At 43.8% G+C, this 26,706-nt stretch overlaps 1 protein-coding gene across 6 annotated transcripts in view; it reads left to right on the top strand.

Moving 5' to 3' along the window:
• The window catches only part of LOC137340049 (microtubule-associated protein futsch-like), a 224,708-nt gene that overhangs the window by 35,603 nt on the left and 162,399 nt on the right, over nt 1–26,706 (top strand). For all 6 annotated transcript variants that reach the window (XM_068002280.1, XM_068002274.1, XM_068002277.1 and 3 more), the window contains exons 4-5: nt 3,155–3,363; nt 18,318–18,401. In XM_068002280.1, coding sequence (XP_067858381.1) covers nt 3,155–3,363; nt 18,318–18,401 — 293 coding nt within the window. The remainder of the gene's footprint in view (nt 1–3,154; nt 3,364–18,317; nt 18,402–26,706) is intronic.

Raw genomic sequence — 26,706 nt, forward strand, 5'->3', positions numbered from 1 at the left:
GGCCTCTTGCTTTGGATGCACGCTGCCCCCGCAGCGCCCAGTCTAGGTCTGTTTTCTACCCCACCATTCCATGATGAGCACTTTCCAGATCAATTTATGACTTCCGTGAAGATGTCGTCTTAAAAATGTCCATCAGGATCTCTTCAGTTAATCCATTCATTGAGCGTAATCTTAAAAAAACAAGACTGTTAAAAATTAACAATCAGAAATAATCCAGTACTGCCAACCACCTGATAACTGCAGCCAAAGGACTCCTCAAAGTTGAATAACTCTCTGTGTATGTTGCAACAAAGGAGCATTAATGTCAGGACAGATCCTGAAGCCTCGTCACTATGGGAACTATCAATGTTAAAATTATTCTGCAAGTAAGGAAATGTTTGTTAAACATTTCTGGTTTTAAAGCTTTAATACCCATTATCTGTTTTGAACTTTCCATATTAATGGATGTATAATGAAGAGAATGTTACAACTGGTTAGAAAAGTTAGCAAACAGGTCAGCAATAGGACATTTTCAAATATGAGATGCATAGAGTACAAAAAAATTATTCCTATAAAGCAGGGTGGGGAAGGGGTTGCATCAAAGTATAGAGATACCAATTACATCTAAATTCCCCATGGAAGCATGTCTGTAATTCTAGCATTTTCTTTCTAATAAAACATTTCAAAGAATTCCATGCATGCTTTATGTGGTTACCCAATGTAAGCTACCTTGATCTCTGTGATTGAAGTTTATTAACTTGTTACAACTGGTGGCTGCCCTGCCTTCTCCAGTCCTAGTAATTCAGAACCAAAAAGACTTTATATATAAAAAAAACCCAAAAAAGTCTTACTAAAACAAAATCTGTAAAAAAATATTTTACTAAAAAAATACTTACACAAGATTCCTTAAAAGCTTTTCCTGAGCTGCAATAAAATGCGGCCAAAGTGGAGAACATCCACAAGCCAGGGTGAAAGTGCCACTCCAGCCACTGCTCTTTATCATCACCCCTCACTGCGGCCACCACCCAATCAACCACTCCTCCTCCATTTTGTCCTGGACTAACTAATGATGGTTATTTTAAATGTTTGTCATTCTTAATTTTTTTTTCCGTTATCTGTTTTAAATTTACTTTTCACTCATTTTGATTTGTTTCCTCTCTTCCTACTCTCTTGGATTACCTTCAAGTGATATTCTAGGTTTACCTTATCTGGAACATTTAATATTTGATAATGTTCGGGCCAGGTAACCTGCCTCTAACGCTGCTGGTAAATTGCTACCTCACTCATAATATACTGTCTGGTGCCAATGTTTCATCTGCAACTCAGGCTGCTGCAGTACATAAAACACTGTGTGTAGCTGCCCAAGTTTCACGTGTGTCATGGTGCTCTGAGTTTTAGATGAAACTGGAGCACACTGTGTGGACAGCCCACATTACACTGATGCACATTTCATCCGTTTAGCTACTGGAGCCTAAGTGGGGAGGCGGGTGATGGAGGAGATGACGGTTGGTCACATTAACATCTAGGTTGACTGGAGTTCATTCACATTGTTGGGTGTAACTGTTGCACTGGACCTGAGGCAAAAAGAACATGTACTCAAACAGCCATTTTTCGAAGGGGTCGTTAAAATGAAGTAGGGAACTTACTTCCCTGTCTCAACTTCTTGAAAAAAATGTTTGGGAAACACTTTTTCTAATTTATTTGCGAGCATACCATAATGTCAAAATGCACCACTGCATGTGACAACACAAGGATAAAACTGGCTCTTGTTCACATTAAATCAACTGCAGAAACAGATCGTACAAACCAGTAAAAATCTGCACACTAAGCAAAAAACTGCAGATGCTGGAACTCTGAAATAAAAACCTATTATATGGGAAACACTCAGCAGGTCAGGCAGCATCTGTGGAGAAAACAGGGGAGTTAATGGTTCGGGTGGGACCCTTCATCAAAACCATAAGGTGTTTGAAGTTCAGTCATATTTTCGTGTGCTGCAGACTGCATTTTATATTTTTGAAACTACATGGCCAACTAAGTGCAAGAAATTAATACTGTGGGGGGGCATTTTAACCCCGAGCGGTTTTTGGGCAGTCAGTGGGCAGGGCCAATGCAAAACGCACTTGCTGGCCTATGTTTCGGGGCCGTGGTATTTTAACTCGCTTGCAGGTAAGTGGCGGGCAGCGGTCTCGGGAGAGTCTCGTGGGAAGGAAGAGATGGGAGTCCAGGCAGCGGAGGCCGCGACTTGTCTTCTGAGGTCCCCAGGAATTAAAATGCCATTGGGGTCCGCTTGGCCTTGAGTCGAGCGGGAGCCCTCCCCTGAGCTATCTGCTCCTCCAATGTGACCATTTGTGCATCCCCTCCCACTTTGTCCCATCATTGGCGGCCTCGCCTTTGGAATTCCCTCCCTAAACCCCACTGCCTCTACTCCTGCCTTTCCTCCTTTAACTCTTTCCTCAAAACCAGCCTCTTTGCCCAAGCTTTTGGTCACCTGTCCTAACATCTCCTTTGGCTCAGCATCTACTTTTTCCTTATGCCTCTTTGAAATGTCTTGAGACGTTTTTCTATGTTAAAGGCGCTATATAAATGCAAGTTGTCATTTCTGTCCCTTCACTCCTTGGTCTCCACTGACTCTGGGCTGCACAGTCTTTCCAACAATCTTTTTCATCCCAGAACCTGCTGCTTTATATGAGGAACGTAAGTGAGCAGGTTCTGGAGAATTAACTATAAAATTAGTGATGCATTCCGCATAATGGAATCATTGAATTAAGGAAATGAAAACATCCCCACATCTAAGTTCCCCTACTGGACAGCTCTGTATTTATATTAATGACATACCTGCTATGTGCATTGCCAATGTTAATAAATTATTGAGATGTATCTCAGCTCACTGACAATTTTATGCCAATTTATAGAGATTAACTGAAGTGATTACATCTGACATGTCTGCTATAAGGAAAGGAATGTACTTTGCTGGGATCAAATACAAATTCATTCTCACTACAGTAACACTGTTACTGCTTCAAAAGGTCCATTTAAATGGCTGTCATGCTGGTAGCTTCCAAAGTGGGGCGATTGTGGTTTTAATACTGAAAGTATGATTGTGAAGTCTTGGAAAAGTATGTAATTTTATTCTAATGACATAACTGCATTTGGCTTTCTTTCTGTTCAACTATAGGATACTTCAAAGGTGCATAAAAAGAAGAAAGGCTCCCTAAGTGGAGCTCGTTCAAGTAAATATGGTAAAAATGAGCAGAATGTGAATGAGGAGCTGCCAGGTTTGAAGAGTACAGGAACGGCCAGTGATCAGGCCCAAACGTCCCACACACATCCTGCTCCCGGCCTTCAGGGGGATAATATCGCTGCACCGACTGCACAGAGTGTAAGGTAGGAAATGGAAATGTGGAAATCTTTTTAATAGCACAATGCATGAATTGATCATTTTTCAGAGATCATGATGAATGATGCACACACTTTGAACTGCTGATTTAATGCAAAAAGTACTGGTTGTTCATTTTGCTTTTATTGCCTATTTTCATCCTGATAGTGAGTGATCATGTTTAATCTGAAACAATCTTATAAAATGAAAGATTTTTGAAACTATTTTCACTTTTTAACACATGCTGTAACACATTGTCAGTACTCGTGATGAATCAGTGGCATTTGGCTAAACCAGGCATAGATCTCAGCTAAATGAACTGGGTTCTCAGGGTGCTTGGACACTATAACAGTGGTGTCGCTGTGAAGAGGTTTTGCTTTTGCACCTCGGCTTCAGTTATAGGGGTAGAAATTGGATCTCGTTGTGCCCATTTTACGGATGTAAAACAGGTGCAAAGAGGCTCAATTTCGGGAACCAACACTGTGCTTGAAAAACATCCGACCTGAAACTGGGTCAGGCCATTTTCAGGAGTCCCTGGCGGTTGCCAGAGGGTTTAGACCCCTTAAATATGTAAGTGAGGGGCCTGATGCCTGTTTTAGGTCTCCTCACAGAAATTGAATTGGGATGAGCGGGGCAGGCGTCACTCAGGATTCTTAAGTAGCCGCTGCGGGCTAAACATCGTCTGCCAACTAAAGGTAAGGTTACATTTTTTTTTAAAAAAACCTTCCTGTGGAGCCAGGAGGAGTAGGACTGCTCCCCGATTCCACAGTCCCGTGATCACCCACTTCTGCCCACCACCCCCTCACCGTTGCCTGCTCGAATCTCCCGCTTGGGACTTACATTCGGGCCGCTGCCAGTGAGGCGAGCCGCATGACATTCATGCTCCTTAAATGTGTGAGCTGCCTGTGGAGGCAAAACAGGCACTGACAGCTCGCGCATAAAATGTCAATGAGGCCCGAGGTTCAAATTTGGGCCTTCCGATGGCCTCTCGATTGGGGCGTGCGCTGCCAAAAACGGGCCCAGATGAATGAATTTCTACCCCATTGTGTAACTGCAGCCTGAATCCAGAGTCAGAGCCCAACTTGACACCACAGCCAAGAGGCTGTGGGACACCTGAGGGAGGAAGTGTCATCCCACTTCGCTTTAGAATCAGTTTGGGTCTTAACACTTAGAAAGCAGTGTCAATATTACTCATGCTGTATTTATACACTGGCTGGAAGTGTCAGTTCCAACTAGAGGATACCCTGTTTACACTATCTGTCTGAAGACCAATTTTACTTCTCAGGCCAGGGCCCTGCACATGTCTGCTTCCGGCAGTTAAATTTTAAGTGCTACCACAATGCAGGCAGCAGTGTCCACACCTCAGTTCATTGCAAGTCCAAGGGCACTTTTACACCCAGTGCACACACTGCACTGGAATCACACTCCGTGCAAGGACATGCCAAAGTGCAGTGAGACGACCCCATCCACAGAGTCTCACACTGCTTCACTCTGGAGTCGGGTTGTTTTGTTACTCCAGATTTTTATTACAGCTTTAGCATCAATTTGAGTGCCAATAATTGCCACCTTCAAGATTTGTGGGGCAGGGATTTTAAAAAAAAGTTTAAATTACTGAGCTGGGAGGGCGTTTACCTTATGCAAACAAGAAAATGGATAAAAATGTTACAACTTTTAATGAATGCCTCCTGCAGTTTGAGATTGTAGTCTCCCAACTTGATCATACGTTAAGAACGACTCGACTTGTGCTTTAAATGTCAGGGTTACTGTTAGCGGGGGTAGTTTTCAACTTTGCCACCGGGGCGGTTACCTGGCAGAGCCCATCGCCCGCCCGTATTAGAACCTGCCCGCTCTTAATCCCACTGAAGTCAATGGGCGAGTGATCCACTCCTCCAGGTAATTGCCCAGGTGGTAAAGTTGAAAATTACCCCCAGTGTCTCAAAACCACACTGATAAATGGCAGGAAGCTCCCTCAACAAATGTTACTAAATTATAAAACATGAGATCTGATTATCCTCCCAAATGTTCTCCTTCAGATACTTTACGGAACCCTATTCACATGATAACTGAAAGTTAGATTAGCTGTAGAGCGACAGACATAAGGCAAAGTTAAGGATGTTGTGAAGAATCAGGTACTCTCCAATTCTCCACACATCCATTAATGACACCCTCAGTGACCTTTGAGGGAGTAACCTCAGTTTTTTGGAGCTCTTGTGTTGTCTTTGGGTAAACTTGCGGACTAGGAGATGCAAAATCTACTACAGCACAAGCTTGTTGATGCGGTTTGTGGGTGGTATTCATTTTGTTAATGTAGTTTTTAAAAATAATACAATTTTTTTGTGCAAACACACATCGTGATGGCTATGGCATCAACATATCATGATGACTTAATAATTTCATGTGCATATAGAAAACACTGAAAAGCTTGGGAGACAGGGGTTTCGATTCATGGGGTACTGGCACCATTACTGGGGAAAGAGGGAGTTGTTCCGTTGGGGCGGGCTTCACTTAAACCGGGCTGGGACCAGTGTCCTGGTGAATCAAATAACTAGGGCTGTAGATAGAGGTTTAAACTAAAAAGGTGGGGGGGGGGGTGCGAGGGGAGGATTCAGGTGAGGGGAAATTTAAAAATCTAAAGAGAAAAGTCAAGGCAATAGAGCAGTATAGCGATTTGGGTAAAGATATGCAGAGTGTGACAGGAAGGGACAGAGAGCTTAACGGTAATAGTGCATCAGTGAATAAGGTCAAATCAGGGAAAAATGGTAAAAAGTTAAAATTAAAGACGCTTTCTCTGAATGCACGGAGCATTCATAACAAGATGGAGAATTAATGGCACAAATAGAGATAAAAGGGTTTGATCTAGTAGCCATCACAGAGACGTGGTTGCAGGGTGACCAAGGTTGGGAACTAAATATTCCAGGGTACTTGACATTTTGAAAAGACAGACAAGATGGAAAAGTGGGAGGGGGGGGGGTTGGGGGTAGCCTTAAGTGGGGGAGGTAGCCTTGATAATAAAGGATGACATAAAGACTAGTAGTGAGAAAGGATCTTGGCTCGGAAGATCAGGAAGTAGAATCAGTATGGGTGGAGATAAGAAATAACAAGGGGCAGAAAACACTGGTGGGAGTAGTCTATTGGCCCCCTAACAGTAGATATACTGTTGGACAGAGTATTAATCAAGAAATAATAGGAGCTTGTAACAAAGGTAATGCAACAATCGTGGGAGGCTTTAATCCTCATATAGACTGGACAAATAAAATAGGCAAAGGTAATTTGGAGGACGAGTTCATGGAATGCATTTGAGACAGTTTCCAAGAACAATATGTTGAGGAACCAACTGAAAAACAGGCTATCTCGTGAAATGAGACAGGGTTAATTAGTAATCTCATAGTAAGGGATCCGCTGGGGAAGAGTGATCATAATATGATAGAATTTCACATTGAGTTCGAGATTGGCGTACTTAAGTCTGAAACTTAAATGAAGCCGATTACATAGGCATGAGGGATGTGTTGGCTAAGGTAGATTGGGAAATTAGATTAAAAGATATGGCGGTAGATAAGCAATGGTGAACATTTAAAGAAATATTTCATAATTCTCAACCAATATACATTCCATTGAGAAATAAAAACTCCAGGGGAAAAGTGATCCAACCATGTCTCATTTAAGAAGTTAAGGCTAGTATTAGATTAAAAGAAGTGGCTTATAATGTTGCCAAGAAGAGTGGTAAGCCTGAGGATTGGGAGGGTTTTAAAAACCAGCAAAGATTGACAAAAAAATTAGTAAAGAGGGAAAAAAATAGAATATGAGCGTAAACTAGCAAGAAATATAAAAACTGATCTGTAAGAGCTTCTGCAAGTATCTAAAAAGGAAGAAAGTAGCAAAAGTAAACGTGGGTCCCTTAGAGGCAGAGACAGGAGACATTATAATGGGGAATAAGGAAATGGCAGAGATGTTAAACAAATATTTTGTATCTGTCTTCACAGTAGAAGACACAAAAAACATACCAGAAACAGTGGGGAACCAAGAGCCTATGAGAGTGAGGAACTTAAAGTAATTATTATTAGTAAAGAAAAAGTACTGGAGAAATTAATGGGACTAAAAGCCGACAAATCCCCTGGACCTGATGGCCTACAGCCTAGAGTTCTAAAAGTGGTGGCTGTGGAGATAGTGGATGCATTGGTTGTGATCTTCCAAAATTCCCTAGATTCTAGAACAGTCCCAATGGATTGGAAGGTAGCAAATGTAACACTGCTATTCAAGAAAGGAGGGAGAGAGAAAACAGGGAAGTACAGGCCAGTTAGCCTGACATCAATGGTAGGGAAAATGCTAGAATCCATTATTAAGGAAGTAGTAACAGGGCACTTAGCAAATCATAATATGATTAGGCAAAGTCAACACGGTTTTATGAAAGGTAAATCATATTTGGCAAATCTATTAGAGTTTTTTGAGGGTGTAACTAGCAGGGTAGATAAAGGGGAACTAATAGATGTAGTATATTTGGATTTTTGAAAGGCATTCAATAAGGTGCCACACAAGAGGTTGTTACACAAGATTGGGGCTCATGGGATTGGGGGTAATATATCAGCATGGATTGAGGATAGGTTAACGGACAGAAAACAGAGAGTAGGAATAAACAGGTCATTTTCAGGTTGGCAGGTTGTAACTAGTGGAGTGCTGCAAGGGTTGGTGCTTGGGCCTCAGCTAATTACAATCTCTATTAATGACTTGGATGAAGGGACCGAGTGTAATGTATCCAAGTTTGCTGACGATACAAAGCTAGATGGGAAAGTAAGCTGTGAGGAGGACACAAAGAGTCTGCAAAGGGATATAGACAGGTTAAATGAGTGGGCAAGAAGGTGGTAGATGGAGTATAATGTGGGGAAATGTGAGGTTATTCACTTTGGTAGGAAGAATAGAAAAACAGAATATTATTTAAATGGTGAGAAACTATTAAATGTTGGTGTTCAGAGAAATTTGGGTGTTCTTGTACATGAATCACAGAAAGTTAACATGCAGGTACAGCAAGCAATTAGGAAGTAAATGGTATGTTGGCCTTTATTGCAAGGGGGTTGGAGTACAAGAGTAAGGAAGTCTTGCGACAATTGTACGGGGCTTTGGTGAGACCACACCTGGAGTACTGAGTGCAGTTCTGGTCTCCTTACCTAAGGAAGGATACACTTTGCCTTAGAGGAGGTGCAACAAAGGTTCACTAGGATGAGAGGGTAGTCTTGTGAGGAGAGATTGAGTAGAATGGGCCTATACTCTCTGGAGTTTAGAAGAATGAGAGTTAATCTCATTGAAACATATAAGATTCTGAGAGGGCTTGACAGGGTAGATCTGTCAGGCTGTTTCGCTTGGTTCGAGAGTCTAGAACTAGGGGCCATGATCTCAGAATAAGGGGTCGGCCATTTAGGCCTGAGATGAGGAGGAATTTCTTCACTCAGAGGGTTGTGAACATTTGGAATTCTCCACCCCAGAGGGCTGTGGATGCTCAGTCATTGAGTATATTCAAGGCTGAGATCGATAGATTTTTGGATTCTAAGGGAATCAAGGGATATGGGGCTTGGGCAGGAAAGTGGAGTTGAAATCGAAGATCAGCCATGATCTTATTGAATGGCAAAGCAGGCTCGAGGGGCCGTAGGGGCCTACTTCTGCTCCTATTTCTTATGTTCTTATGTTCTTGTGTAACAACTTGTCAATGGTCACAACACTCCTTTAACATTCCAGCAGCTTTGGCTCAGTTTATTCTGACTCACTATCATAACAACAAGGTTACAGGAAAGAAAATCTGTCGAATCTTCCAGAACAGTGTAATTAGTGGAATTCTGTAAAACCTATAAAATCTGTCACACCTTCAGTTTAAATAGTGACTCATCACAAGTGAATTGTAGAATCATACAAATGTGATTACTGGCCAAGGGATTGTTTTAGTATCTATCAATGACTGCGGTCTGAAGAACATCTTATTTTAAAAGGCATCAACAATAACAAAACCTTTCAAACTCTTATTTTTGTATCAATATTGATTTAACTTTGTGTCCACAGTCAAATAAAGAAAAAACTTGCATTCATATAACACTTTTCACCTCGGAACGTCTCAAAGCGCTTTACAGCAATGAATTACTTTTGAAATGTAGTCACTGCTATCTTGTAGGGAAACGTGGCAGTCAGTTTGTACACAGCAAGTTCCCACAAACAGTAATGAGATGAGTGAGCAGTTATTCTGATTTTGGTGGTGTTGGTTGATGTATAAATGTTAGATAGCTCTTCTTCAAATAGTCTTTGTCCATCCAATAGGGCAGAGAGGTTCTCAGTTTAATATCTTATCTGAGAGACAGCACCTCTGTCAATGCATTACTCCCTCAATACTGCACTGAAGTGTCAACCTCGGTCACGTGCCTAAGTCCGAGAATGGAGCTTGAGCTCACAACCTTCTGACTTAGAACTGTAGGATGTTTTGGGGTTGTTCTCATCCTATTGATCGGTGCAGATATCTGGTCCCCGGTCTAGCCAGGTAACACTTGTACCTCACGGATCGGGGGTTCAGGAAGACGGGACTTACGCTAACGCACCCGGTGATGGATCACGTAGCCGAATAGCACAGAGACCACACAAACACGGTGTTTGAATTGAATTGGAATGTTGGTTTTATTATACCGTCAACACGAAGAAAATAACAATAAAAATGGCCCGACACAGTACATTGAGTTACACACACCCACTACAGTACTTTATCCCGCTAAACTAAGAGGTTGGTGGGGACCCTGGAGACACCTATCACACACACACACACACGTATGGTCGAGGCACTTGCAGGTCTGGCTGACCGGTTCTCTCAGGTAGGGTTCGTTGGTTTCGCTGGAAGCTGCTCTCCTCCCTGGAGAGCTCGGGTGGAAAAAAAAGAGCGAGCAGGAACTAAGAGGAAGAGAGAGAAAGAGAGAGAGAGAGAGAGAGGGAGAGCTGGAAAAGAGATAAGAGCTAAGAAGCAAGAGAGCAAGAACCAGAGAAAGCAAACAAGAGCAAAAAACAAGAGACCAAAAGCAAGAGAGCAAAAAAAAAAGAAAGCGAAGCAAGAGGGATTTCGAGCTTTCACTTATATACCCCTCTCTTACAATAGTTTTCGTCGTTAAATGAGGCACTTCCATGTCTGTTTAAACAGTTCTTACAAAGTCCTTAAGAGTCCTTGATGGCTTTTGATGGTCTCTCATCATGTTGCAATTGCTTCTCTTGATGGGCCATTGTTCTTCGAATTCATTCCGATCGTCGAGCATGCCGCACAAGGCTCCCTTTTCATCCCACGTCCTAGGTGTCGATTGGTTTTGCATCAGAACCGAGGAATGGCTCCGCCATGTCTGGAGCAGTTGCCTCTCGAATTAGTGCTGATCGTTGACCACCTGCTGTAGGTTTTGCATTAAAACAGAGTCATGTCTGAAGCAGTAATTCTCCCACATTCCACTGTGTGTGTTGTTGATTCGTCTGGTGACCTCTCACCTATCCTTCCATCTTAGGATTTTGGTCAATGGCCAAAGTTTACATACTCAGAGAAAAGGTGGAATTCCCAGAATTCTTATAGAACTGAGAGTGATACCACTGAGTCAAAGCTAAAGGAAGTGACCTAACTATTCTTTCTGACTGGGAGGTGTTTATGTGATTGACAGTTCATTAAAATGGCTGAACAATGAAGAACATATATTATTAAGTTCTGAAGTCTTTTCTTGTTTGTTACTGAAGAAACTTAACAACAAACGTGACATGGGGCTCGATATTAGGAGGGCGGCGGGTTGGCAACGGGGGGTCGACTAGGCGCGTGGGTAACGCGCCCAGTGAATTCGGGGTGCTCTGCACGCGATCGCAGCCTAATTGGAGCCACTTACCTTGGCTTCCGGGTTTTGCGCTGGAAAGCTGCGCAGCGGGCGGACTGCGCACCCGCATCATAGGCTGTCAGCTGGAGGAGCCCGATTTAAAGGGGCAGTCCTCCACTGACTGATGCTGCAGAAAATAGGCAAAATTACAGCATGGAGCATCCCAGCGGGAAGGCTGCTCCCAGGTTTAATGATGCCTCACTCCAGGTCTTACTGGATGGGGTGTGGAGGAGGAGGAGGAGGTGGAGGAGGAAGATCTACCAGCCGGTGGACGGGAGGAAGTGGTCTGCCTCTGCCACCATGAAGGCCTGGCTCGAGGTGGCAGAGGAGGTCACCTGCACCACCAACATACCACACACCTGCATACAGTGCAGGAGGCGCTTCAATGACCTAAGTAGGTCAGCCGAAGTGAGTACACTTACTCATTCCCCTACACTCTGTCTTCCACATCACTGCCCCACCCCACATCTTCTTCTGCACTGCCAACACTACTCTTATCACATCACTCCTCACACCCATTCAAAGCTCATCCTCATCTTACCTGCACTTACTCACCTTGCCAGTACTCATCCCGCCACTACCGCTCAACCCAATCCTCATACAATCTCATGGCTCCATCTCATACTCACCCTCTGATGCATCTCTTTCACGATCAGCCTCACCCAACCTGCCACTACCTGTGCTGCAGCCAAAGTGCATGCATCACATATATGTAGTAGGAAGTGTAAGGCAAACGTGTCGTGAGCATGAAGGGGATGCACAAGGGTGTTTGAGGGTTTGTCATGGTTTTTATTTATATTTGATTTCTGATCAACTCACATTACATATTATATTGTCACTACTTTGCGAATCTTGTCTGGTTTGTGCAATAATGCCCTTTCCTGAGGATCACAATGAAGACCCACAACTGATGCCACCCATTGTGTCACTGCAGAGTGGGTGCAGGTGTATTTGCAGGGCTCTTTTGTGCAGACGACTGAGAGACGTCAGCGATGTCCCCTGTGGCAACCTGGAAGGATGCGGAGGAGAAGTTGTTGAGGGCAGTGGTGACTTTGACAGCGACAGGTAAGAAGATGGTGCTCGGGCCAGCCGGGAGCAGCTTGGCATGAAGGAGGCTGCAGATGTCCACGACTACATGTCGAGTGACTCTGAGCCTCCGTGTGCACTGCTGCTCAGAGAGGTCCAGGAAGCTGAGCCTCGGTCTGTGGACCCTGTGGCGAGGGTAGTGCCTTCTGCGACGCATCTCTCTCTGTGGTTGCCCTCCCTCCTGCTGTGCAGGTGGATGTGTCACAGCACTGTGTTGTGGAGCTCCTCGTGTCAGAGGTGGATGGCGTGGCCGGCGAGGCTGGTGATGCTGTTCGTCCTCCGATGAGGGCATGACTGCAGCTATGGCGGCCCCCATCCGGAAGATGTACGTTTGAGGGGGTCCACAAGGTAGGTACATGTGTCTGGACACTGGGGTTGAGGATGCAAGTTTGTGAATTTTATTGTTAGGCGGAGGGTGGTGGAGGCCAAACTTTGTCCAAAGTGACAGAGTGGCCTCCTGCAATGAGTGAGGGTCTCCCCCACCCACCTGTCAAATGGACCTTTGCAGCTCCCACAGGCTGGTGGCTGCAACATGTCCATTTCAACTGGGAGTGTTTCCCCCAGTAGGGTAAACACTCTCAGTTTAGTTGAAAATCCCACCTCTCCTAAAATATCCTACAAATCAGGTCTGCTAACGACCTGAACTATCGCATTAATTGATTTAAGTGGGATCCCGCTGGCTTTAATTGCCGGCGGGAGTCCCACATGCGGGGGCTGTGCGCGCATCTAAGCGCGTCATTGGGGAACCCGGAAGTGGGCGGGTTGGAGCCGGGCTCTGGACCCGCCCCGGGAATCCCCGATTTTCGGAGCCCCCCCGCCACGAACCCACCCGCTCGGACGTCCAAAAATCGAGCCCACGGTGTCAGAAGCATCATCCTTTCAACCGGCATAGCTAATCCAGTGAGATACTGGACAATTCATCAGGTCAAAGAGCAGACGTACCAAGATACTCCTCTCTGCAGTGAGCTGACTTCTGAAAGTGTGGCTAGTAAGTGATGTGAAAGAGAAGGTACACCTCAGAATGCCAAAGAGGTCTGATTATACAATAAAGGGACCAAAAAGCTTGATAAATTTAGAGAAGTTGGTCAGAATTCAGCCAATAGAAACAGGGAAATGGTTGTCAGCTGAAGTGCAGCAGCAAGTTTATATCAGATGTAAGAACTGAAAATGGAAGGATCTTTCGGAGGAGCCAGACACACCTGCAGAAAACAGAACCATTATTTGTGGAGAGAGTAGATTATCCAGTTATACACTCCGTTACATGTGTGAAGCTACCCAGCCAATTCACTGCAAACAAATCACAGCCACAACAACAGAGCACAAGAGAAGAAAAGATCATGGGCGATTTTCAACTAAACAGCGAGTCAGTCAGCACAGCAACTGGATCCTCTGCTGGAAAAGGCTCCCATCCACACGACCATAAGAAGAGGTCATGTGAAAGCTGCATAACGTTTTTATTTATCAGTGACTTTGTTTGAACTGGAAATGTTGAATTTTATGGTTGCTACATATTTTATCATTGCTGTTTATAAAATGTTCTTATTTAAAAATTTACTTTCTTTTGAGGAGGGAGATGTATTGATATTGGTGAAACTTTGTATTCATTGTCAGATACGGGAAGTTCCCTAATTGTTTTATTGAAATGTTTGTTTGATTGAAAGCTGCATAGAGTTACTGAAAATGGCTGAGCAATAAATTTGCACATGTATTTAATCTCTGATGTTTCCGCTAGTTTGTTACACTGAATTTAATAATAAACATTACAATTTTTTAATGTTTTATCAACCTTATTGTGTGAAATTGTGCAATACACAATAAAGGTTCAAAGATTATAGTATTGTTGATGCCTTTAGAAATACATTCTTCCTCAAATCACAATGCATCTCCAGGGAATGATAAGATAGTTATCCATTTGGCAGTGCGTTGATGTTTCACTCCAGTAAGCCTGCATGATGTTACCAAACAAAGAAAGGAAAGTTAAGAAAAATAGATGTGCAACCATAATATATTCAAATTAACAGACATCTAACAGTAGTTTAGGGGTGTGAAACAATTATTTTAAAATTTTCACGGACAGTGTTGTCAAGATGTTAATTTTTAACAGGAAGTGCAAATAAAATGGAATAATAGTCTTAAATATCTGGGGCTCGATTTTCGCACCCTCGAGCGGTGCGTTCGTGGCGGGGGGGGCTGCGAAAATTGGGGATTCCGGGGTGGGTCCGGAGCCCGGCTCCAACCCGCCCACTTCCGGGTTCCCCAGTGACATGCTGACGTGCGCACGCAGCCCCTGCACGTGGGACTCCCACTGGCAATTAAAGCAGGTGGGGTGCCACTCAAAGTAATTATTAAGGTATTTCAGGTCGTTTAGAGACCTGATTAACATGACATTTTAAGAGGGGTGGGATTTTGCAAACAACTGGGACTATTTCCCGTACTGGAGGAAACACTCCCAGTTTAAATGGACGTGTCGCAGCCATCAGCCTGTGGCAGCTGCAAAGGTCCATTTGACAGGTGGAGGGGGGAGACCCTCACTCATTGCAGGAGGCCACTCTGTCACTTTGGACAAAGTTTGGCCTCCACCACCCTCCTCCTAACAATAAAATTCACCAACTTGCACACTTACCCCGGTGTCCAGACACATGTACCTACCTTGCGGACCCCCTCAAATGTACATCTTCCGGATGGGGGCCGCCGTAGCTGCAGTCATGACCTCCTCGGAATACGAACAGCATCACCAGCCTCACCGGCCACGCTGTCCACCTCTGACACGTGGAGCTCCACAACACAGTGCTGTGACACATCCACCTGCACAGTAGGAGGGAGGGCAATGACAGAGAGCGATGCGTCGCAGAAGGCACTACCCTCGCCAGGGTCTATAGACCGAGGCTCAGCTTCCTGGACCTCTCTGAGCAGCAGTGCACATGGAGGCTCAGAGTCACTTGACATGTAGTCGTGGACATCTGCAGCCTCCTTCATACCGAGCTGGTCCCGGCTGGCCCGAGCACCATCTTCTTACCTGTCGCTGTCAAAGTCACCACTGCCCTCAACAACTTCTCCTCCGCATCCTTCCAGGGTGCCATCGGGGACATCGCCGACGTCTCTCAGTCGTCTGCACAAAAGAGCCCTGCAAATACACCAACACCCACTCTGCAGTGACACAATGGGTGGCATCAGTTGTGGGTCTTCACTGTGATCCTCAGTAAAGAGCATTATTGCACAAACCAGACAAGATTCGCAAAGACGTGGCAGTAGTGGTGACAATATAATATGTTATGTAAGTTGATCAGAAATCAAATATAAGTAAAAACCATGACAAACCCTCAAACACCCTTGTGCATCTCCTTCATGCTCACGACACGTTTGCCTTACGCTTCCTACTGCACATATGTGATGCATGCCCTGTGGCTGCAGCACAGGTAGTGGCAGGTTGAGTGAGGCTGACCGTGAAAGAGATGCATGAGAGGGTGAGTGTGAGATAGAGCCATGAGATTGTATGAGGATTGGGTTGAGTGGTAGTGGCGGGATGAGTACTGGCGAGGTGAGTAAGTGCAGGTAAAATGAGGATGAGCTTTGAGTGGGTGTGAGGAGTGATGTGATAGAGTAGTGTTGGCAGTGCAGAAGGAGATGTGGGGTGGGGGCGGTGATGTGGCAGACGGAGTGTAGGGGAATGAGTAAGTGTACTCACTTCGGCTGACCTACTTAGGTCATTGAAGCGCCTGCACTGTATGCAGGTGGGCGATATGTTGGTGGTGCAGGTGACCTCCTCTGCCACCTCGAGCCAGGCCTTCTTGGTGGCAGAGGCAGGCCGCTTCCTCCTGCCTGCTGGGGGGAAGATCTCTGTCCTCCCCCTCCTCCTCATCCCATCCAATAATACCTGGAGTAAGGCATCATTAAACCTGGGAGCAGCCTCCCCCCTGGGCAGCTCCATGCTGTAATTTTTCCTATTTCCTGCAGCATCAGTCAGTGGAGGACTGCCCCTTTAAATAGGGCTCCTTCAGCTGGCAGCCTATGTCTGCCCACTGCGCAGCTTTCCAGAGCGAAACCTGGAAGCCAAGGTAAATGGCTCCAATTAGCCTGCGATTCCGTGCGGAGCACCCCGATTTCACTGCGCCCTGTCAACCCCCCGCTGCCAACCCGCCGTCCTCCTAATATCGGGCCCCTGGACTAGGACTGAAGCTTTTTTGCAAGATGCCCTCTATTCATGCAGTGCAGCAATATTTGAATGACATATGTTCAGAACTTGGAGACTGTGGAATTTGTTCAATGCTTAATGGGTTCAATTTACCATTGTGTATTGTTGTCCTCAACCATTTTTTGCTGGAGTGGAAGAAGAACACACACATGCATTTCCTGATGACAAAATTTGAAACCCTCTCTCCTTCTCTGTGTATTGACCCACACAATGATCTGTCTCTATCCGATAGATCCAGGAGTAGAACTTCATCTGGGCCCTTATTTGGGATTATTACCTAAAGATTACTACCCTGGAAATCCTTTTCTTCAATCTTTCACTCAGATTCTGAAAGCCGCTTTGTAGGACCTCCATTTTACATCTACTATCCTTTAACAGGATCTTATTCAATCAAATTCTGAACCTGGAAAACAACATAATATTTGGAACTCCCAGTTACACTTGCAAAAATTCCTCTTACAACGGTGATACCGTTAATCTTATCTGTTCCCTGTTTCCCTTGAGCAACTACTACTTGCTGTTTTGTGCCATTATCTTGTGTGTGGTTGCCATCCTCTGTGATTCCATCCTTGTCCCACTGCAGTGCTGAAAATCTGTTGGACAACTCTCATTTCACAGGCTCCCTCTGTTTCTGCCCACTCTGTGTACATGCCCAGGGTGCTGCCTGGATGTTACCGTTTGCCACACTGTCTCCCGTTGTCTCAGTGGCGAGAACCTCATGGAAAGTATCTTCCAGATACTTCTCCTCCTCGCGCAAAGTGTGGCCTTTTGGTCCTCAAGCTTGACAATTCTTTTTTTGAGGCATTAAATTAGTGAGCACTTCATGCACGTGTACTCCTCCTGCATTCTTTGAACAACAAGAAAATTACTTCTCATACTCAAAATCTTGCTCGGTGGTATGTCTTCAGATATAACAATAAATACATAAAACTTAAACTTACAGTGCACAGCCAAATAATTACAAACATCCTCGAGGGCCTGTCTGGAGGAGAAGCTGAACTTTATGTAAAAAAGTAAATTTTTAGAAATCCAATCCGAGCTCTAACTATACACAGTGGTGAAGTCATTCCCACAATGACAGTTGAAGTTTAAACTATCGCTGAAGTGTATTTAATCACCCCTCCCCTTACTCTAGGTATCTTGTACCAGATGTATCAAAAATGGTACACGCTGTGCCTTAAATGTTAAACATGCTTCCTCTGTACACCACGAAACAAAGCCCGATCGAAATCTATCCTTGTTTTATTGTCTTTCCCTCTGTCTCCAGTCCTCCAGTCCATCTCTCTCCTTCAGATATTCCAACCACAAATAAGTGAAAATAGACTTTCAGAATTCCAGTTGTACCATGAACTGCTAAATAGCATCGGAACACAGCCTTTGACATGGTTGACCACCCTAAACCTCTCCACATCTCTCTCCTCCTTTAAGATGCTCCTTAAAACCCACCTCTTTGACCAAGCTTTTGGCCAGCTGTCCGAATATCTCCTTACATGGCTCAGTGTCAAAATTTGTCTGATTATGCTCCTGTGATGTGCCTTGGGATGTTTTACCACATTACGGCGCTATATAAATGCAAGTTGTTATTAGCAACTAGTGGTCAGGCTTCCTCAGATTCTGCTCCTTTTGAGATACTCCACTTAAAATGATTTAATTATGCCTATTAATATTAAAATACATTTATGTAATTGCAATTGAATATACAGAATGCAGCATCAATTTAATTTTCTTTATTTATGATGAATGTACTGGTTTATATATACATACACTATATATGATTATTAATTATTCAAACCATTGTTTCTTTGTTGGTTTTTTTTATTGATAGTCTTGACAGTGAAAGCATCCCGGCAGATCTTCAGGTAAAGCAGTGCGACTTTATTCAGGCTGCAGCTGGACCTGTTGTTCCTGGGTATGTAAGCCCACTAACAACCTATTTAAACAAGTATGCAGCTAGTTGCCTGAGTGTGTGGTTTAACAAAATAAGTAATGCATGAACCTTCAATAGAATTTACTTTGTGACTGTAAGTTTAAGATTGATAAATGGAGTGGTCCATTGGCGTATCGAAATCTGTGATTGATCCTCATTGCTGGAATGTCACTTTGGTTGCATGAATATTATTGAGTGCAGTTTTGTGTACATGTTATAAAAAATATAAAGATTGAAAATAATTTCCCCTGAAAGACCAAAACGTAACTTAATTTTGGAAGTGAAAATGTGTGGTTTCAATAAAGTTGAGGTTTGCTGACTTAATCTACAGGGACTACAGAATGCATGATCATTTTGAAAATTCGTTGTTGCATCAGGGACTGGTGGTATGGAATGAACAGCTACATTAACCCTAACCATGAACTGTGTGATGGAATAGAGGACAGGCTGCTGTACTGAAGGTCTCAGTTCCATATTAGAGTGCACATCCATGGGCAAGATAAAGTGTGGTGTCTGTCAGCCTTCGTTTTGTGTGGTGGAAAGCTCTTGTACAGCGACCTTTGTTCCCATATGCACACATGATGCCTGGGGTCAATGCAAGTTCGATATTTGCATGGTCATTCCAATACTCTCCTGGCTGGCCTCCCATCTTCCATCCTCCATATACTTGAGCTCATCCAAAACTCTGCTGCCTGTATCCTAAATCGCACCAAGACCCGTTCATCCATCACCCCTGTGCTCGCTCACCTACATTGGCTCCCAGTCCGGGAACACCTTTGATTTTAAAATTCTCATCCTTGATTTCAAATCCCTCCCTGGCCTCGCCCCTCCTTATCTCTGAAACCTCCTCCAGCCTTACAACCCTCTGAGATCTCTGCACTCCTCCAATTCTTGCCTCTTGCATATCCCCGATTTTAATCGCTCCACCATTGGTGTCCGCGCCTTCAGCTGCCTAGGCCCTAAGCTCTGGAATTCCCTCCCTAAACCTCTCCGCCTCTCTACCTCTCTCACCTCCTTTAAGAGGCCCCTTAAAACCTACCTCTTTGACCAAGTTTTTGGTCATCTGTCCTAATAGCTCATGGCTCGGTGAAATTTTGTTTGATAAACGCTCCTGTGAAACGCCTTGGGATGTTTTACTACATTAAAGGCGCTATATAAATGCAAGTTGTTGTTGTTGTGTGCATAGCAAATTTTGAGCAAAGTTTTTGTGTCAACATTAACATACATAGAGTGTATGACAGATTACAACTGAGCCCCAAAACTACAGCTTTTATTAATTCAGCTATTTGGGACATACTGTCAATTGCTTGATTATTGAAATTATTGCATTTGATTGGTTAGTAATCCCTTGGTACAGATTTCCAAACAGCTTATATGCTAAGGTGTAAGTGTTCCAGTCATCAGAATCTGTATTCAGATTTCTTATCTACACAAGTGGCTCAATAGACCATGTCATGTGTGGTTTACCTGTCTGAGCTGGAGAAATTTGGAAAAATTCTAAATGGATCCAAATTGCACAATGTCCATGCATTGCAAGGTGCCACCACCAGCATTAGTCTCACTCAATAAAAAAGCAGCAGAAAAGTTGAGATGGAAATAACTGAAGATTATAATCCTTAAATTTCTTAGTTCAGTGTTTTAATAGCCACTTTTATTGCCATAAAGGGACCAGCAGCATTTTTCATTGTTTTTGAGTTTGTACGGGTAGACACAATGGGGGCAATTTTCAACTCTGGTGCAAATCGAGCTTGCGGTGGGCAGTCCTACGCCTGCCTGACGGCACCGGCAGGAGGCCAGAAACATTTTCATGCTCAGGCCTTTGAAGGGGCGGGGTATCCATGCTGCTCCTTGGCCCGCAAAAATCACGCAGACAAATTTACCTGTGCTGTTTCCAGAGTGGCCCACTGTTTAAGCTGCTCCACATCCACTACCAATGGGAAGACTACTCTGCCCATTGGTACCTGAAGATTGTGCGGGGGTCCTGCAACTGGCATAGGACCCCAATTTAAACATTGAAATAAGGCTCCTGCCTGTTTCAGGTGGAAGGCCTGGCTGCCCATTTCAAGACCCGCTCAAAATCGAGTCATACAGGCCTCAGGTGGCCAGTGGGAGGGAGATTTTATTTTACCTGTGTAGTGTACCGTTTTCCATGTGAACGGGTGGCAAGGCAGACGTAAATCACCTCAATAGGATAAAACATTAAATCATTACGTTTCAGTAATGTGTACAGCAGCTCAGGGATCAAATTTCTTTTTTGTTTAAAAAGGTGAATTGTCAGTTTTCTGTGGGTCTCACACCTGTCTGAGTCAGTAGGGCCTCTAAACAAAGCAAGTTTGGAGCCAAGCACTTTATACTTCCAATAACTTACATCTACAGTTAATGGGAATAAAGTCTACTTTTTTGTGTATCTGGAGCAATGAACACAAGAAGGGGATTCTTTTTTGCAGCTGCAGCTTAACAGAAACTTTGGCATTTCTCTAAACATCAGTAACATGTTGAGGCAGGTGTTTGAGGTCGATGTGGACTGATTCGCATTTGGCATATCAGAGGCCAAATGATGTCAGCAAATACCCTGGGCCTGCAATTTAATTACAGGCTTGTTAAAGTAAAGTACTTTTGACAGATGCTACCTAATTTGTTCTTTACAGTGCTTTATACAGTTTTTATAGCTATTATTTTTTAACTTGTTCTTGCCATAGGAATGGTTTAGCATTTAATTGAACTTGAAAAGGTCTTTAGTAAATATTAACTCATTATATGTCAAAAGTGTAAGTTAAAATAATGCTGTCAAAGTGTACAGTGTACAATTGTTACTGTACAGTGACCTTTTATCAACACACAAGAGGCATTTCAGCTACTTATTTCAAGAAACACTGGAAGCAAATTTCCTCGCAGTGAGTTGCGCTGCTGTTACGCCAAAAAAAAGATTTGCGCCAACCAGTGGTTTGGAGAGGTAGCTGCACGAGAATTTCCTGGGTCAGCTTATTTGAATATACATTGGAGGAGTCATTGGCACAAATCCCGTGTAGAATGGCCGTAATTAGCTGGAGTGCATGGAAATTGGAGTGAGTTCTTTAAAAATGCAGTTCAGCTGCATACTTCAGTATCAGACCGGGGGATGACAAGGTAAGGAAGGAACAGTGTTTGGCTCACTCTTAGGTAACTTCAATGCATGGCTCATCAATCTTATCATCATACGTTTCAAGAATTATGTCTTCAGCAAGAGTACTTGCAATAAGCAGTCAGACAAGGCAGCAGGGCATGACACCAAGCAGGAGAAGAAGAACCCAGAACGTTACCGACTCAGACCTCCAAGCCCTACTGGAGGAAATTGAAGTTAGGAGGCACAGGCTCTTATAAACAATGGAATTGAATATCACTCAGCCACTGACACCTCTGACTCCCTACTAACCTCCTTCTGCTGCACATTTCCTCTCGCACCCTCTGCACTTCTAATGCTGGTTTACATCTTGTTCTCCACTCCTTCTGCTCCTCCATCACCCGCTGCCCCTTCAGCCACAATGCCCAGTGTTCTGGAATTTCCTCCCTAAATTGGTCCACCTTGCCACTTCCCTACCTTCTCCCAAAAGCCATCTCCCAAACCCGTGACCTCCACCACCTAGAAGGACATGGGCAGCAAGTGCATGGGATACACATATGTCTCAAATCAATGTGGAAGATCAAAAAGATCACACTGTTGGACTACTGTGCAGAGGCTAATTTACTGTCAAGATTTGTTTACAAATAAAATGATTGATAGGTAAGATGTTATACAATCAGTAAATTACACTATATATAACTGTGTTGACTGAAAGAGGTAGTTCGTCCAACTTCTCTCAGCAAACTCTTACAAAGATAGTGGTACATACATAAGAGCTACTTATGCAGCTCCATCTGTATTAACATGGTGAATAGAAACTAGAGTACACTAAAGGGTAGATGGGTTATATTTTCTTTGAAGTTCAAGCAATTGCTTTGAAGTTTGATTAAATTGGGCATCAAAGCAACAATGAAGTTTACCCCATTACAGTGACACGAATCTTCAACCCCAATTTATAAGGTGGCTCCATTTGCTCAGCTAATTCGAAAGCTTCTGGGGCTCTTTAGTTTCTGCTCATTGCATTATTATGGATAGAGGTGGATAGAGCTGCGTACTGCCAGAGACTTTTTTCAAGAGTCTGCTGAAAGAAGCTGAAAGGACCATAACATCTTTCAAACAGTCAGTACCGTTGTATTTAGCATAAATTACTTATTGTATGTAGCTTGTCTATAGTTTTGTTTCTGTGAATTATTTTATTTGTAAAAATAGTTGTATGGCTCCACCAGCCAATTCACAGATACTGGAATGCCCTCCCTACTAACAATATTGACACTATCCAACTTAGTTGACATGTGACCCAGGACAATTATGCTATGTTTTTGGGAGGTTAGAGCCACAAACCAAATTAGTTGCAAACAACATTTCTGTCTTAGACACTGACCTTGAATTGGTCTCACATTTTATTACAGAAGCATAGCTCTAATTAAGAAACATATCACAACGTACCCTGCTCTACATTACTTACATTACCAGATGGGCGGATAGTTAAAATGGCCCGTGGAACTTACCTGCTGGTTGATCCCACTGCCTTCCCATGGGTTCCGCTTCAACCTGCTCTTCTGAGCAGGCAAAAGGGACACACGACAGAAACTGGCTCCTTTAAATATGCAGATCAGGCTTCGATGATGTCATTGGGGCCTGACTGCCATTTTAACCGGAGGCCTACATGGGGAAGCCGTTGTTGCTTCCCTGCCAGACCAACCCAGTGGGAAGAGTTGCCGGGGCTAGACGAGGCCGAGAAAGGTAGCAGTTTTATTTATTTTTTCTTATGTGCCAGGAGGAGCAGGTGTGTCCTCCGATCCCCAAAAGAACACCTAAGGCCTCCCCTACCTTGGGCTTCCCCTCCTCCCCCGACCGTGAGACCTTCCCGAATCCCCTCCCAACCACTTATCAGAGTGCCAGGGACCGTTCCTTCGGGTCCCCAGTGGTGGCCTCTTGCCACCTGATACTCCACTCTCGCCCGCCGGCCAGCTGCCATTTCCCGTCGGGTTTGGACAGGAGACTCACGTGGCCTATACAGATGAGGCCTGGGAATTAAAATCTCCTAGGCTCCACGCTGAGGAGGTTTGCTATCTGCCTTGACCTCCGCCCGCATGACTCCTGCCCCCAGTTAATATTGTCCCTTTAATCTCAACTGCTTTCATCCAGTGATGAAGTTACATCCTGAAAAGTTCCAATAAATCTGTATTTCATAAACCCATGTTGCATTGGCTGTATTGTCTGTAGTCTCACTAGATGGCCTTTAACTGCTTTCTTTATAAAAGACTCTCGAGATATTTATCAATAGAGATGTCAAGCTTCGGGGCACATAATTCTCTGGATCATACATGTAATTTATTAAAAAAACAATTGCAATCATGTTGTTATTTTGTAGGCTTCAAGCCCTTTTTCAGATTTAGAGTGTCAACATGGCCAAGTCTGAATGCTTCTGTTGTACATACAGTATCAAGTGAGGCCATAACCACTGAGGACAAAGGAGGAGAGGTATTGAAGGAGGATGGTGTGCTCGACTGTGTCAAAGGCTGTAGAGAGTTGGAGGAGGGATAATGGGCCACAATTACAGTCAGAGAGAATGTCAATCATGATTTTGGTTGGGGCCATTTCAGTGCCAAGGGTGGGGAGCAACCTGATTGAAAGATTCAAACAGCAAATTGCAGGAAAGTTGGGTACGGATCTGTGAGGTGACAACAGCTAATCTGCCACTGAACCTCTCATCCATGCCTTTGTCACCTCCAGACTCAATTACTCCAGTACTTTCCTGGCTGGCCTCCCATCGTTCACCCTCTATAAACTTCAATTCATCCAAAATTCAGCCCCCTTACCTATCTTGCACTAAGTCCTACTCACTCATCACTCCTGTCTCTATTGGCCCACGTTGGCCCGTGGTCTCCCAACACCTTAAAATTCTCATCCTCGTGTTTAAGTCACTCCATGAACTTGCCCATCCTTTTCTCTGTATGTGACTTCATTGGAAATAAAAATCGGGAGAGATATAAAGCGGGCTGCACAAAGTCAAAATTACTCCCAAGGTGTCCTGCACGCATTGTGATATGTGTAAAGCTTGGTCATATAATTTATAAATGTAAGGAATCTTACAACACCAGGTTATAGTCCAACAAATTTATTTTAAAATCACAAGCTTTCGGAGATTATCTCCTTCGTCAGATGATTGAATGAAAAGGTTCTCAAATCGCATATCTTATACGATGTTGGGACAGCATCACACCAATCAAAAGGTGTCGTTGTTATTCAAACAGGCCAGTCACGGAGAACAGAACGTCCCAGTACACTCGATATACATTGTGTCTTTTACACAGGCAAGCAGAAAGAAACTTAAAATGGCAGAGAGAGAGAGAGAATTTTAAAAAACATATAAATTTTTTCCCCCTTTTTGCTGGTGGGGTTACGTGTAGCGTGACATGAACCCAAGATCCCGGTTGAGGCCGTCCTCATGGGTGCGGAACTTGGCTATCAACTTCTGCTCGACGATTTTGCGTTGTCGTGTGTCTCGAAGGCCGCCTTGGAGAACGCCTTTAAACAGCCACCCAACCTCAAACAGACCATCGTTCGCAGCAAGTTACCCAGTTTTCATGAGAACAGCGTCCACGACACCACACAACCCTGTCACGGCAACCTCTGCAAGACATGCCAGATCATCGACACGGATACCACCATCACACGAGAGGACACCACCCACCAGGTACATGGTTCATACTCCTGTGACTCGGCCAACGTTGTTTACCTCATACGTTGCAGGAAAGGATGCCCCGGAGCATGGTACATTGGCGAGACCGTGCAGACACTGCGACAACGGATGAACGGACACCGCGCAACAATCGCCAAACAGGAGGGTTCCCTCCCAGTCGGGGAACACTTTAGCAGTCAAGGACATTCAGCCACCGATCTTCGGGTAAGCGTTCTCCAAGGCGGCCTTCGAGACACACGACAACGCAAAATCGTCGAGCAGAAGTTGATAGCCAAGTTCCGCACCCATGAGGACGGCCTCAACCGGGATCTTGGGTTCATGTCACGCTACACGTAACCCCACCAGCAAAAAGGGGGAAAAAATTTATATGTTTTTTAAAATTCTCTCTCTCTCTCTGCCATTTTAAGTTTCTTTCTGCTTGCCTGTGTAAAAGACACAATGTATATCGAGTGTACTGGGACGTTCTGTTCTCCGTGACTGGCCTGTTTGAATAACAACGACACCTTTTGATTGGTGTGATGCTGTCCCAACATCGTATAAGATATGCGATTTGAGAACCTTTTCATTCAATCATCTGACGAAGGAGATAATCTCCGAAAGCTTGTGATTTTAAAATAAATTTGTTGGACTATAACCTGGTGTTGTAAGATTCCTTACATTTGTCCACCCCAGTCCATCACCGGCATCTCCACATCATATAATTTATAATTAATTTATATTTGTCTCACTATTTTTTCAAATCTTTCTTCTTGCTTTCATTGCAATTCATTGGTTGTGAAGCACTTTGGGACGTCCTGAGCATGTGAAAGTAATATATTAAAGCAAGTTCCTTTCTTCAATCCTTTCCTTTTTTCCTCATTTTCTAATATCTGTTTGAATATCATATAGTCACATTCAGCAACGTTAAGTAGGTTGTTCTTTACATACCATTCGGATGCATAATCTGTAGGTTGATATAATGTCGCTAATTTGTTAATTATTTTCATGTACAAAATGAGTTAGATCAATTAAGGTACATTATAATTACCATTCTGATAAAATTATACAGCACACTAATGTGGTGCTTAGTCTTTAAAATCTAATTTCGTGACCGAGCATTTGAATTTTCCATAGCAGCAATGCTCACACCTGCTGAACAGAATACAGCATTCACCATTGCCCTGCAATAGCAAACATCATTAGTGTCTGCACATCACTGAATATTGATTCATGAACATAATCACAAGGAGCACTACAGTTCTTTAGTGTAATAACACACGTACCCTCTAGTTTAATGTACCCCTGAGGCTACACTTATTAGTTTTTTGGCTTTATAGTACATATGTACTGGACCATCTGACTGACCTGCTCAAAATGACTGGCCTTAAAAATTGTTTTCTTTAACCACTTGGGCATTGAAAGACAACAACATCCTTCAAAGCAATGTACACCTCTCAAACAAAAGAAAAATACTGCAGATGCTGGAGATCTGAAATAAAAAC

This window comes from Heptranchias perlo, chromosome 21 (assembly GCF_035084215.1).
Source record: "Heptranchias perlo isolate sHepPer1 chromosome 21, sHepPer1.hap1, whole genome shotgun sequence".
NCBI classification, from domain to species: Eukaryota; Metazoa; Chordata; class Chondrichthyes; order Hexanchiformes; family Hexanchidae; genus Heptranchias; species Heptranchias perlo.